The 14,615-nt window shown below is 45.3% G+C and overlaps 2 protein-coding genes across 6 annotated transcripts in view; both read right to left on the bottom strand.

The window, feature by feature from the left end:
- cno (adherens junction formation factor afadin) overlaps positions 1 to 7,732 on the bottom strand; it is a 56,229-nt gene extending 48,497 nt beyond the window's left edge. The window contains exons 1-5 of the mRNA XM_077639556.1: positions 7,388 to 7,732; positions 3,877 to 4,069; positions 3,225 to 3,334; positions 1,544 to 1,627; positions 947 to 1,115 (exon numbers count right to left, since the gene is read on the bottom strand). Coding sequence (XP_077495682.1) covers positions 947 to 1,115; positions 1,544 to 1,627; positions 3,225 to 3,334; positions 3,877 to 4,069; positions 7,388 to 7,498 — 667 coding nt within the window. The 5' untranslated portion in view covers positions 7,499 to 7,732. The remainder of the gene's footprint in view (positions 1 to 946; positions 1,116 to 1,543; positions 1,628 to 3,224; positions 3,335 to 3,876; positions 4,070 to 7,387) is intronic.
- Positions 7,733 to 10,061: 2,329 nt separating this feature from the next.
- Positions 10,062 to 14,615, bottom strand: part of stmA (Protein EFR3 homolog stmA) — a 32,444-nt gene continuing 27,890 nt past the window's right edge. For all 5 annotated transcript variants that reach the window (XM_077639562.1, XM_077639559.1, XM_077639561.1 and 2 more), the window contains 2 exons: positions 13,141 to 13,302; positions 10,062 to 10,319 (listed from right to left, as the gene is read on the bottom strand). In XM_077639562.1, the coding sequence (XP_077495688.1) occupies positions 10,128 to 10,319; positions 13,141 to 13,302 (354 nt within the window). In that variant the 3' untranslated portion in view covers positions 10,062 to 10,127. The remainder of the gene's footprint in view (positions 10,320 to 13,140; positions 13,303 to 14,615) is intronic.

The raw sequence follows: 14,615 nt of genomic DNA, 5'->3' as shown, positions 1-14,615 counted from the left end.
GTGGTGTGGTGCTCCTCAAAGTATTTTTTAAATTCTGCTTAAATAGTTTAGATTAGTTGTGCAAAAATTTTAACATTCATTTTAGGGTCACATGCGTTAAGTTGTGGAAGGGGTTGCAAAACAGCCGATCAAGTTTTTTGTAGGAACATATCTTATATGCGGCCATTTTCTTTTTCCAGCATTTAAAGGAAGCCTGTGAAATATGGAAAAAAAAAAAAAAACGTGATTGCGCTCTTGCACTACTTTATTTTAGTGCTGCCAAGCGCATTTGGAGTGAAAGAAGCTTAGAAGCGTGTGCGCTCAGTCTCGAAGTGGGCGGCTGACATCACTCCCAGACTCGTTTTAAAAGTGCGTCAGCACATCCCTGAACACGGAATGCACGTGCAGTGATCTGCAATAAGTGATAAGCAGGCCATCAACAGCCAATTCAGATGAAGCTTCTACTGAGCCATCGGATAGACAAAACAATAAAGGAATGGAAAGCAGCGAAGTCGCATATATCAAAGTAGCCTTTTTTTTTTTAATCATTTTGCGGCTCATCGAACTGAGCAGCGGCCACTCACTTTAGGGGCACAGTCAGTGTGCATGTTTTATTCGTTCAAAACACTGCTGGGAGCGTTGGAATATGGTAGCGCGTGAGTGCAGTTACAAGATTTTGTGTCATGTGCTTCCTTTAAATGCTGGGAAAAAGGACCACATAGGAGGTACATTGCTACAAGAAATTTCCGATTATATGACGGTTTCATGCAGCCCCCTGAAAGGCATATAAATAAGTGTTCTACTGTATTTCCTTAGCTCAAAAACCACAAATATGACAGGTTTTTCCGAAATGACATTAACGCTAGCATGGTAACATGAAATGCTCTCCCTATCCTCCGACTACCTAGTTGCACAGGTTAACTGCCCAAAGACACGGACCACACATCCTGGGGCAAAAAACACTTGCCGGCCTCGGGGCTTCCCTCCTGGCGGAACTGCTGCAGCTTGCGCTCCAGCTTCTGCTGTCTCCGGCGCCGCATCACTGCCTCCGGATTTGAGATGGAGCGCGTAAAGCTCGTCTCTGGAATCTCCGTGTACAGCTTCTCCGCTATGCCATCTTTCTCTTCCGTTTGGGCCTGCAGACAAAAGTGGCACAAAGGCCAACACAGGGCCCTCCTGGCTGAATAAGGCTTTCAAATGAACAGTTCTGTTTGGTCATCCCTAGTCTACTTTTATGCTCCAGAATAGCAAACCACAGTGACGGCATGCAAGCAAACCAACCTAGCAGTGCCAAGTTAAAGCAGTCACACTGGAACAAAACTGCAAGAGAACAGAAAAATACTGCCCTGGATTCTATTTGATAACTTGCATGCTTCAGAGCATGTAGCAGGCTTTTTTTCACTGCAGTTCACTTTGTTTTTTTTTTTTTGTGCACAGAAAAATTTCACCACTCTTTGTCAAGAAGCAGCAGTGGTAGCTCTTTCCTTGTAGCGCACAAACAAGGTGCCGTTTTTGTGAAACACGTTCATTACAAGAATGAAAAAAATCAGCTGCCGTTATTTACCGCCTCCTTGTTCTTCTTTTTCTTGTGGTCCCTACGTGAAGGCTTGCGTCCAAACCGCAGTGACTCCACCTTGAGTGTTGGCAGCTGCATCAAGAAATGAGTCATCAGTCAGGCCACCGGCTCTTGGAAAAAAAAAAAGGAGCTCACGAGGTCTTTCCAAGTGAAGTCGCAACAAGCTTGGTCCCCATCGTTAGACTCAATCGTTACGTCAGAGACAATGAAGACCATGCCTTGCCAGCACAGCAACCCTTCATTAGCAAGCCTTTAGAAGGCATTTCCTCAGCAAAACAGCCACGGTCACAACAGGACACTTCTGTGTATTGCCATTCACAGTCAAGCCACTGCTGGATGTGAGTAGTTTTGTTCAACTGAATTTTTAATAAGAATGTCTTAACAACGGCAAGCTAATGTCCACACATTCTAAGCCACAGCATAACGATGTCTAAACCAACACTGAAGGCAATTCAATATAAAAGAATTGAAATCAAATTCAACAATCTGGACTTGTAGAACTGACAACTGCCACACCAGAAGAAGAAAAAAAAGAAAAGAAATCTAAGAGCAAGGAGATGTAGAAAATTCCTTGAGTTGCTTTAGGCCTACTGAACTAAGCTTATCAAAATCGCATCATTAACACAGTACGCTGCAGCACCTCTTGCAGCAATGATCCAAGGTGCACACAACAAGGATAGTTTTATGGGAACGTCCCAAAGCGACTCAGGCTATGAGGGATGCTGTAGTAAAGGGCTTTGGATAATTTCGACTACCTGAGGTTAACATGCACTGACCCTGCACAGTACACGGGTCCCAAGCATTTCGCCTCCATCAAAATGAAACCGCCATAGCCAAGATTGAACCCATGTCTTTCAGGTCAGGAGCCAAGCGCTATAACCACTCAGTCACCACGGTGGCCCCGCGCGCAACAAGGAAGAAAAAAGGAAGCTTTATAATTCAGACCGCTCAACTGCAATCGAAATTCAGGTCAGAAAACCAAAAAAAAAAAAAGCATTTGCTTCAAGCAGTGACATCTTAAAAAAGGTGGCATCACCCAGACAGATGAGTGTAAAATAAAACTGTCAGCTAGCAAAGTGGCAGAAGCCACTTCAAGCTCCTCTTAGAAAACAAAATTTTAGTAAACTCACGATTCTGAAATCTTCAGGGGACATATATTTTTGTGTGCTCATTTCATTTTTGTGTGCTCATTTCAAGTATGTCATTCAATTTAATGTAAAACAAGTCCTTGTGCATTTAAGGAATATGTTATGCAAGTTTATTTTGGAGATAGCACTGAAGAAATTGTGCTGCAGGCAACTTGCTGAAATGCATGCCAGTGACTTGTTTCCTGAAGGTTTCAGAATTGTGACCTCATTAATTTTTTTTCTCATAGCCCACTTAATGTAACCACAGCATGTAGTTTTGGGTGCCACAGTGCTGCAACAGCAAAACCTGCCAGCGCCACATGCACTAGCACACAGACTCCATAACTACAGCGCAACAAACGGGACGTAGAAGGACACAGGCAGGGACACAACCTGTGTCCTCCTTCTATGTCCTGTTCGTTGCGCCGTAGTTATGGAATATAGAAACCAACTCGCCCAACAACTTACCTTGTCGAGCACACAGACACACATGGACATTGAAAAAATTCAGCACTCAAGAGTATGACCAGCGGACAACTCACCCGAGACTTGTGGTCCATGCGTCGGAACAGAAACCGGCCCTCGCGGTCATCCTGGTGCCAGTTGAGCTGCACCAGAAGAGGACGTTCCTCGGCACTGAGCTTGCGCTCCTCTGTGAAAAAGTTGAGCGGAGCGAGGCTGTGTTAACAGATGAGGAAAAACTCGTCCTGTCAGTTGCTTTTATTATTTGCCCTCGTATGTTAACACTGTCTCCCTACATTATGTATGACCAATAGCCCAAGCTGAAATTGCAATGGAAATATGTGCCCAACTTAAGCCCAGGCACAATGGGCTCAGCTGCAGGCCAGAAAATGAAGGGTACCCGACGACTTGCACAGGAACGGAAAGCTTGCACGCCTTGAAACAGTCATAGTTACCTACAGCAAGTTTTTATCAATCTGTAAAACCAAGCACATGCAATTCTTTTTTTGATTCCAACAATATGTACTATCATAGCAATGTTTACCCAATACTTCCCACCCCTTATGTAATACACCTTTCTGGGCCTTTAAAGCAATAAAATGAAATGAAAAACTGAGTGTGCCCCACCAAGAAATGACAAAGTTGAGGTTTGGCACGTAACACTAATAATACATCAACGAATTCAGCCATAGAAAGGCACGGTTATAAAAAAGGCAGCAGCTCAAATATTACCTCCATTTTCATGTATTTCGTACAATGCGTAGTCGGGCACTGACAGCATTCGGATGTCAGGACGAAACTTCTCAATGAGTGTGCCAATAACATCGCTGACGGTGGCAGTGCTTGAAACGCGAATGCATTTGGTCACAACTTTTTGGTCTGCATCTTGGAAGTAGAAGCGCATCACCCCGTGGAACTCCAAGTCCTGCGATCAGAACAAGGACAAGTCACCTAACAACTCCTTGTGCCAACACAAGAGGCTTTGGCATCACAGCAAAAACCAATGCATGGTAGCGACAGTCATTACACAGCTGTCTGCGAAAACGCTTTTTTTTTTTCAGACAATGTTATAACAACAATCATCAGTGAAATCAAGTATAGGCAGTAATAAGATGTAGGCTCATGTAAGCATTGATGAACACCAGTCAGCTTCAAAAAAACTATGGGGACGCTTGAATCACCTTAAGAGTGGAATGCAATAGCATTAGATTTCACATTTGTCGCAGCTTCTGTGTGTGTTTGCATCAGTTTCTCAGCACCTGTGAGTCCATAAACCACCACATCTGGACTGCTCACTGTACTAACAGGTATCCGCAATGCTGTGACAATGCAGACACATGTATATATCACATTTTTCTGCTTTTTGATCGATTCACTATTTAGGCTGCTGTCTAGAAACTAGGTTGTTCAGTGGGCAGGTTACGACGGCACCACAAGGTCATGTGACTTCACTCGACCAATCAGTGAATTTCGCGTTGGACGTCGACAGGTTTTGAAGTGACAACTCTAAAGCTTTCACGTTAAAAATGGCCGCAGAACAGAAAATGTGACCATAGACAAGCAAACTGTGTTGCGTTAGAATATTACCAGAAGGAATATTGTATTCTCCACCCAAAGACACACAAGTTTACTGCATAGTGAAGAATTTCAAGGAGCCTTACAACTGATAACATGGCTACTGACACAGTGAAATGAAATAGGCCATAAATCTTGACCCCAGAACATAGCTACACTTCAATGACTTTGCCCAGATTCCAATCAATTCTTCAGCGCTAACTACAAAGGAAAGCCAAGGAAGTTATTAATGAATGTCACAACATCTAGAACGCTCCAAATGTCTATCTTTCAGGCGACAGCCTGTATGGACAAGACTGAGGCTAGGTGCAACCAGTTCAGGCAGAAATGGAAGTTCAGCCAGGACGCCCAAGCTACTTTCAAGAAACAGCTTAACTAAATAAGGCCATTAGGTTATTTGAGATTTTGTAAACTCCTATATAAACAAAATTTTTATGTATCCTTTTTGCTTTCTTTTATCTGGCAGTTTTTCATCTTTAAATAAGTGACTACCAAACGCTTGCATTCTGACCATATTATCAAGATAGCCATTTCATAAACAAATGACAGCTACTTTCCATGTTCATACATACAAACCTAAACTAGATTTTGGTCATGGCATGCCACAATAGGTATATAATAGCTATAAAGGAAATTTCTCTTGTGAACATACTCTCAGGGAATCATTTTCAGAGGGCACTTTCAGCTCATGCCTACTAATTTGAGCAGTTGAACTACACAGGCATAAAAGGAACAAATGCAGATGGGGACATTACATTTAAAGATTTAATGTTTCAAGGACATGCGATCAAGTGCACTGCCACAGACCAAGAATGTAGCAGACCCCATAACAAGTGCGTACCTTCTAATAAACACTAACCTCAATGACAAGGACTGTGTAATATTACAACCAACTTACACATCTCGAAAAGCAATTGGACACTTGTAATGCTTAATATGGACTTAGCCAGTGCACTTGGACATGCTGGATACGTTACATCTATCACTGAAATACACCACGAAATATGCTATATGCAAATCCCATTCGCTGCAGCCGGTCAGCATGCAATATGTCGTACCACGCAAAAGCAAAGGCATAGCCAACCTTCATCTTCAAGGATATGGTCTCTGTATTAATCACTACAGCATTGTTTCACACTGTAAAATTTTTAATAACTAGCAATACAAGTCCAAAACAAGAATGCCTAACTTTACACCGCACAAATGCTGAGCAACAGCTGTGAGACATGGCTGTTTAGTTACTTTAGACTATGCACTTCCAAGTGATGACCTCCAGTGCAGCATCGCCAACCTGCTACCGATCACCGTCGGAGAACCTCAAGTGATACGCTAGAGTAAATCTAAGCAGCTTGTCAAGGCAACACTGCTATTGTTTCATAGCAAGGACAGCAGAGATGCCCTAAAAAAATGTTTAAAAAATGTCTATTTTAACAGCTAAGTTATGAGCCTAGGGAAGGTTCACTAGCATTTCACATTATTAGGAAACTATAATCCTGCAAAACCAGGACCTCACAGTTTTGACAAAGCTCAGAAAAACAGCAACTCAGTGGAGAAACCATGCAAACAAGCAGGCACACACTTCCTACTAAGTTTCATTAAGGCTTGTCAGCAGAAAGCAAAGAATATTAACTGTACTTTTATTTGCTGCCTTTACCTGCTAAACTTAGAAGTGTTTGGGACATTACTAGAGTACTGTATCACAGGAAAAACAGAGGCTTAATCAAATAATAATCCCTTCAGAGCAGAACAACTTCAAAGGTAATGATAAGAACAGTGTGCAGTGAGGCATGAAGAGCTATCATGTGGCCTTATCGAACTGCATGTGGTACACAAGACAACAGATTTAATTAAGCAAGACAAACAGGAGTAACACAATGCAGACAGCAATTGGCATGCTCCATTTTCCCGTTTGACCGTTTTCAGGAAGACAATATGAACATGCACATCATTTCCTGTGTACCGAGCAAAATACATCACTTGAAACTGACCAGCCTTAGGGCATGCAAACTGTTGCAGCTACTTCCAGTTAGCACATCCCAATGCTGTACAGGCTTTGACAAGGACTTTTACAGATGTTTTCATGACCATAATGATTAACACAGAGTCGCACTGAGCTGGATTTTAAGAATTTGAGAGAATGACAGGCTGTGTTTAGCCTGAAAAATGCACCAGTAGTTCCAACGAACAAACCAAAAAGAAAAAAAAAAGTGCGGAAGAAACGTCTGAATGGCGTACATAATTAGTACGGCTGTTATCGTGACCTCGAGAGGGCACATGTTAGGTCATGCGCCGGAACAAGGTAGTCGCGACATTACAAGCGTTAGGAGCCCGCTAGAGAACTGCCAGGAACCAGCCGTGAGCGATGCAGCCACTAACGGCGGCTGTCACGCCTGACTGCCCGCGGGTACGACGATGACAGTTGGCGCCGTTGACACCGGTGTTGACGGCGAGGTCTCGCAAGTGCCGGAAACCGCGCTGAAAGCCGCTATTAAGGCGTCAATTCGGCGTAATACAAGTGCAGCGCGGCGCCATCTTGACGTGACACACTTCACGACTCGGCCCAAAGTTGGGCCCCGAGACACTTGACACAAGAAGTGAAGGCGCACTGGCCGAAGAAGACACACTCGCGTAACGCGTGGACGACTCCAGCGCACCAGCACGCATTTACCTCGTTCGGTTCACTGAGTTCGAAAAGGTCGAGGCGATTGGCATTCCACTGGTTGATGGTGTTTCGCAGGTTGATACGCTCCACGGCTTTCAGCTCTCGTTCGGACGCCATCTTAACGCCTTGCAGCGCGTCTGGAAGGCAAGACCGTTGTCCCCGCGCCAGAGACACTTCACGTCACATGGGTGAATCGCTGGCCCCAATGGGTTCGGGTTAGACACTTCGTCTCCGTGTCGATGGACGGCGTGTCAACTCCATTTCGGCCGTGGCTTCCGCGAACAGGTAGCAGCAGCGCACCAGTACGGACCCATGGAGCTGGCAAAAGCCCCACCAAATTCCTCGCCGTTCACGTGATTTCCGGCTTCCGTCGACTCCACCCTTAGCGCTTCTTCGGCTTCGGCTGCTAGGCGTCGGATACCGCGCGTTCGTTTTCTTAGGCGGACAATTATTGCGTGCCAAAGCGCTTTTATCGCGCCTGAAAGTTCAATAACTTTGATACGAACGTCGTTGTCGCGTTACAAACTATACAACTGTTGATAACGCCAGGCGGAAGTCTTCGGCTCATTCGAGCGCCGTTATCGAGCGCGCGGCGTCGTCTGCTCATGCTTTGTGTTGAAATCTCATCTGATGTTAGAGATACGAACAGTCAAGTGGGGTCATACTCGCCGAACGAGCAGCACCCGCAGTAGCTAGACGAATAATGAACGAAATTTCGCGCTCTGCGCTGTAATCTTGATATCGCCATAGAGCCGTATGTGTAGCGTAAATTCCATGAATATCGCATTTTCCATCGAACTTGCTTTCACCAGAAATTCTTCCGTAGCGCTCAGGTGAGCTCTTTCGAGGGCACGAGCGGAGTTCGATCACAGGAACCCGTAAAAGAAGTAAAAGCGAGACGTGGGTGTGATTCGCGCCGCGCCTACGCATGCCGATGCCGGCATATAAACAAGGCTCGCGCTACCTCTGGCTGGCCGCCAAGGTTAGACATGGTGAGCCATGCTTATAGTAATCTTTTTGTTGTGCGTCCCCGCTGTCGCGCTGCCGTTAGCGGTCGAAAGGACGGACAATGGAACCATCATCGTGTCCCAATCGGTCGTCGTGTCCCGAGGAAAGACGACAAACATTAGCAGCAATGTCATTATCCGAACCAACAACCGAAAGCCAACTGTTTCCTCCGCGGAAAATGCGTCAGCTACTTCAACGCCCCAGAAACGGGCCAGTGCTAGCGTTAGTGCGATCCTTACGGTTTTCACGATAAACGCGAGAGAAACCACAGCCAGGAGTTGGAACGGAGCTTGGGTCGAAACGTCGAGGACGCTGGCGCGCCAAGAGGCCGAGCCCTTCGAAACTACCGTGGAAAGTTTTCTCGACCTTTTCAGAAAAACAACCGCCTCGGATTCCAAGAGTTCAAAAGGCACGTACACTTCATTAAGTGTAAATCCACGTACAACCAGTCATTCAAAATTCATGGCTGGCATTGCAAGACTTTTTCAAAGGGGAAGTACATCCAGAGCACCAAGACATCCCATCACAGCGCCTTTGCTGGCTGTTGAAATGCTCCGTGACGCCTTTCAGATCGACCATGGTTGGGTGCATCGAAAGAGAGTTCGACGACATGTTTTTGGTGTAACAACAGAAGTCAACAACACAATAGAACCGCTTGTTCCAGACTTGGATAAGGATACAAGAATGGTTCTCTTACTTCTGATCGCAGTGCTGCTTTTAGCACTTTCTTCAATTATGTCCTACCGACCTACTGCCGATCACCCATACTGCATCAGATTAAATCCAGCGGGACCTGTACTCTACGAGAGTGTTCCCACTTCTGATTGCTGGGATGCTGCCAGCATTTACCACCGTAATCTGGAGCCTCGCGACAAAAGGTTTATATGTCTAGTTCGCACAAAGATCTTGGTTTCCCGAATGGTGCGTCGATTCAAGAGCCACGTCGGCCAATATTCTCTAGGTTCTGCGTCGGGCATGACTGAAAACCCTTTGCTTGTAGAGAGCACCAGCTCACATGGTCATCCCAGTGCACAGTCTCAAAGTGCAGACTTCAGTGTGGAACCTTACACCGCCAACTTCGTCCTCAAGGACGTGCCCCAAACAGCACGCAAACTCTTGCTCAAAGTTCAGCTGCAGCAGAAGTTTGGCCCCAGCACTGAGCACACCTATCACAAGGAAATTTTGACCTCAGTTCATAGGTCAACGCACCAAATGTGAGAGAGTTTGTTGATAACCCTCTACTGCATGATCTCGATATCTGCTCCCACGACAAGAATGATCATCATTCAAGAACTTTGCAGCCCCAGGACCTTGCCCAGTGCAAAAATGCCACAGAATTCTTTAAGGGTCCCTTGAGCTAAAACTTGCCAGTTCATCCAGAAGGCACAAAAGCATCCACCCATAACGTTTGCATCACAGTACAAAATTCTCCCTCTTCTCCACAGGTGACAATACTGTGTGCTTACATTGCAGCGACTGCTTCCAGTGACTCTTCTCGCTACTATATAAAACCAAAGTGCAACTACAAAAGCTGATATACTGTGGAAGTGGAGTTTTATTGCTTTGGTGTTTTTCCTCCAGCTTGCTTTAAAGACACTTAGAACTGAATGGACTTTCACGATATTCAGTGCTGCAACCTCCACAAGCAAGACAATGCACAGCACAGACCAAGTAAACAGACTCTTATTCTTTTATTGCACCATACGTGTGGGGCCACAGAGTGGCCCCCATGTGAGAACTAGAAGACAAAAAGCTCGGGGAAGTTGATCTCGTACACTGGGGCCGCGTGACAGTCCTGAGCCAGGCGAGCATCTAGCGCATGCTGACCGGTCACTGTGCCAGTGTGCCTGCCTGTCGACGCCTGGCCTGTTGCTGTAGGACCTGGCAGCTTGCCCAGGATCTCCTTCAGCTTGCCCTGGAGGTCATTGGCCTGCAAATTCCGCAAGCGAACAAAATATGCATGCGCTAAGCAAGATGTACACTGCACTTGCAAGGAGAAGGAAACATTCTAGGATATTTGTTTCTGTGATGTTGCCCTCCACTCGCCTTAGGAACTACTCACCGCACTCCCTTACTGCATCCCTTACTACAAATTTACTCCACTTTGCAGGATTCCCCAAACACACTGGAAGAAGAAGACGAAAGCTTTATTAACGACTAACTCCATTCTCACTTTGAGTTGATCGATTTGGGCTCGCCTTGCCATTTGCTAGCCGTCCTGGTCAGTTTAGCTAGTAAAGTGGCTGGCCCAGACACACGGTGGTCCCAAGTTCGGTTCCTCAACCAGGACAAATTTTGCTTCAAAGTGGAAGTTTGTGTTCTCTCTGTTTGCTCATTACCAAATTGTCCAGCATAAAAAGAACAAAAAGGCAACAATACAGCCAAAAAAATAAGGAATCTAAGAATAAGTGTGCAAAAACTTTAGCAGTGAGCAGTTCTCCTACAAACAAATAAGCACAATCAAAGCACTGGCCAAAGCTGATATGTTGGTGCATTTCACTCGGCTGGATAATTCAAAGAAATCCTTTCAACCACTTCTCAGAACCTTCCAAGAAAACACTCCCAGTGACGCATGCTAGAAAATGTACTGCGTATTTATGCTTCTGCTGAACTGACTATATTTGATAAATGAGCACAGGGTGCATCATTCTCTTTTGCCACTGATAAGCTTATTATGCCAGAAATGTAACTAATAGTATAAGAAAAGAGCTTTTAATTTCATTGGGTAGAGCTCAAATGCAGAGCACACCTTTTGAAGCTGACTTGTTTGGACAGAAGCAAATGGACAGCGGTTTACTAGCTGAGGTCAACATGCTCAATGTCGTAAATGGGCACAGTATGCAGTCATGCATGAAGAAAAGTTGCACATGCACAGCAGCACAAGCGTCAGGTAAAATCGTGTGCTAAAACAGACAGCATATATCGGAGGAACCAAAGGACGTCAAAGTGGTCACTTTATTAGCTTTGTAATGTCTGTCTGATTGTGCCCTTCACGCTGCGTGCCAAAGCTGCTGGTGGCTGGAGGTTGGTACGCCTCGAAAAAGCGGACGGGCTGCATCGTGCCCTGCACAACGAATTCAGGCTGCCTTGTACATACGATACTAGCCATAAATCCATAAATGATAGCATTTGGTGCTGGCATAGCAGTGCCATTATATTCTGGTGTGACAGTACACTTCATAGTAGACTGTGGCTGCACGCACGCCAACAAAAGGAAGCAAATAATGATCAAACATTTAGCTTGAAAGCTAATTCAAGGATTGAAAAATTCGGTTGCTATGACTGATGGTTCTTGCATACAAGCGAGATGATAGCTAAGTAAATGAGGATGACTAAAGACAAGACAGGTGCTATCGCAGTCTGTTGTCATTTTCTTGCGCCGCGATGTAAATGCAAAACCAACTTGCCCAACACAGGTGCTATCGCAGTCTGTTGTTGTCATTTTCTTGCGCCGCGATGTAAATGCAAAACCAACTTGCCCAACTTTCCATTATTCAAACAAATATAGCATGTCAACTGTGAGACCACCTGGAGAGAATGCCTTGCAGTATCATTTACTTCTTGTGAAGGCAATTGCAATGGTTTTAGGCAATGAGTATGAAAACATTCTCAGGCATTTGCAGAATTTGTGAAAGAAGACTTGGAGCACGTCTCTATTTCGCGCCGAGTGCGCCAGCCACCGCCAGCCTGGCCAGACTGGTCCGGCTCCGCGGCGAGGCGCGCGTTGTGACGTCATGTGCTCCTCGGAGCACCGCCACGGCGAAATCGCAAGTTCGCAGCCAGTAAAGCTTTCGCTTTAAAATTAGCTGCAGTTCAACTACTGCTAAACCTGGTTAGAGAGCGAAAGTTGTCGTGTATCGGGCAACTACACGCGGCTTGGCGAAAGACGGGTCATCAGTTTACTTTAAAAATAACAGCGCGGAAAACGGGGACTTGAAGGGTAGAAAACACAGGACAAGCGCTACCCTTGAAGTCCCAGTTTTCCGCGCTGTTATTTTTTATATATGTATCACCAACTTGCCCGCCTTGCTATCAGTTTACTATTTTCTTCCATGTGCACATCTAGTTTGCATGGAATGAGGGAGGTGGTTTGTCTGTACCTTGCTTTGGTAAGCAGCATTGAAGTTAGACATCTCCCTAGTCTGCAAGAACTATCAGTCTTAGCAACCGAATTGTGGAGCACGAAAACAAGGACAACAGACTAAGACAGCGCTACAATAGCGCTACGATAGCTCTTGTCTTCTAGTCTGTCTGGTTTATGGTTTATGGGTGTTTAACGTCCCAAGGCAACTCAGGCTATGAGGGACGCTGTAGTGAAGGGCTCCAAAAATTTCATCCACCTGGGGTTCTTTAACGTGCACTGACATCGCACAGCAGAGAAGCCACTAGAATTTCGCCTCCATCGAAATTCGACTGCTGTGGCCGGGATCGAACCCGCGTTTTTCGGGCCAGCAGACAAGAATCATAACCACTCAGCCACCGCGACGGCTCTTTCCTAGTCTGTTGTCGTTATCTTCATGTGTTACGATGTATATATTTCTTTTGTTATAGAGGCAGGTTTCTTTGGGGCAAATGTGGTAACCAGAAATTATAAACAACGTTCTCAATTTGCAATTAAAATAATCAAGGCATAGCAGGCAAGTGTAGCCTAACTGTCTGATAATGTTATTTTGCACCCATTATTGAACTTGCATTCTGCAGAAATCGAAGAAAAAACCCTTTTCAGCAGCATGCTCCGCAACCCCACCCACCTGGTGGTGCTGCTGTGCGCTGGAGAGAAGTTCAAGGAAGGGTGTGCTGCGGAAGCGCTCGAGCACTTTGTAGCGCTGCTCCTCAGCCACCTGCTGAGTGTCCATCGGCTCCTGCATCATCTTCTTCAGGGCCTCGACAGTTATCTCCTCCTCGGGGTGCTTCTGCACAGGCAAGGCAATGACACTTCTTCAGGGGGAGCATTTAGAAGACAAATGCTCTCTCAGGTGCTGGCTACTTCTTTCACACATCACACCCATGAGAATGTATGTCACAAAGGGTAAAGAAATGCACAAAAGGACATAGGCTGCTTTACCATCTATGACGAATCATTACCAACTGGCCCTGTCAGCCATTCTTGAGCCTTGAAGACTAGTGGGCATGCTTAGACACCCTACTGTGTCTCTTGTCATCACCATCACAAGACTGCAAAAATGGTTATGCATTCAACCATCACATCTTTTTGCTCCTCACCTACCACTGCACCAAGAAAGAAGAAACTGCATCAATATTGCCAGTGCTGTGGCCAATAAGTCCTTTGCTGCATTTAGCCTTATTACTCGCTATATGTTCTCAATGACAGTTGCCAAGAGGCATCCCTTGTTGGAACAAGCGGCAGACAAATAGCCCCGTACACGTGACAATCAGTTATGCTTGAATGACAAGTTGCGAGAAGAAAAGGTACTGCAATATGGGCATTGCCTAACCTGTATTAACCCTTTCAGATCTGTAACTTTCAGCCACTCTGCGGCCATTCCGGTCCGAAAGTATTTCGGCAATTTTGAGGCACCAGCAAAGAAAATACAGTAACAAGTGTGCAAGAACAACTCATGGAATGTTTATTTTTGGTGGTTATGTGTCCAAGTCTTTCAACGATGTTAGGGCAGAGTGTGGTTTAAGAGATGGCGCATCATGCGTAGTGAAGAAAACGTGTGCAATTTAGCCACAGCAAAGCTTGTTGGACAATGCCCGACAGCAGGCCAGAATGGCCATGCTGAGTTGTCGGGAGGGGTCCAACTAAGGACCACGAAGGGTTAAGTGTGTCATGAACTCCTCTGCCATTGAAAAAATGAAATCTGTGATGCTGAAACTATGCAACCTGTTTTCACCTAAAATTTTAACTGATTAAGCTGGCAAAGCCTGTGCGTGTGTGTGTGATAAAGTGTGTACACAACACTTTTATACTATAATGCAGCCTATAAAGTATCACTGACAAACATGGAAACAAGAAAAACTTTACCTGAAAAACAACTGGAATGTTATGGCATACTTGTAGTACAGTAGTGTCACCATTACAATTGCCACTAGGTGAGGTGCATTGTAAAACCATGACATTCTATCATATTTGTCACCGTATTTTCATCCAGCTTGTGTTTATTAAAGGGGGATTGGGACTAGTCCACATCACCACACAAACGCTTAAGCTTCGTCGTTAAGAGTGGAACATGACAGCGTGTTGCAGTGCTACCAGGCAGTC

Source organism: Amblyomma americanum, chromosome 10 (assembly GCF_052857255.1).
Source record: "Amblyomma americanum isolate KBUSLIRL-KWMA chromosome 10, ASM5285725v1, whole genome shotgun sequence".
Taxonomy (NCBI): Eukaryota; Metazoa; Arthropoda; class Arachnida; order Ixodida; family Ixodidae; genus Amblyomma; species Amblyomma americanum.
Note: the sequence above shows the minus strand (reverse complement) of the source record. Positions and strands in the feature narration are given on the sequence as shown.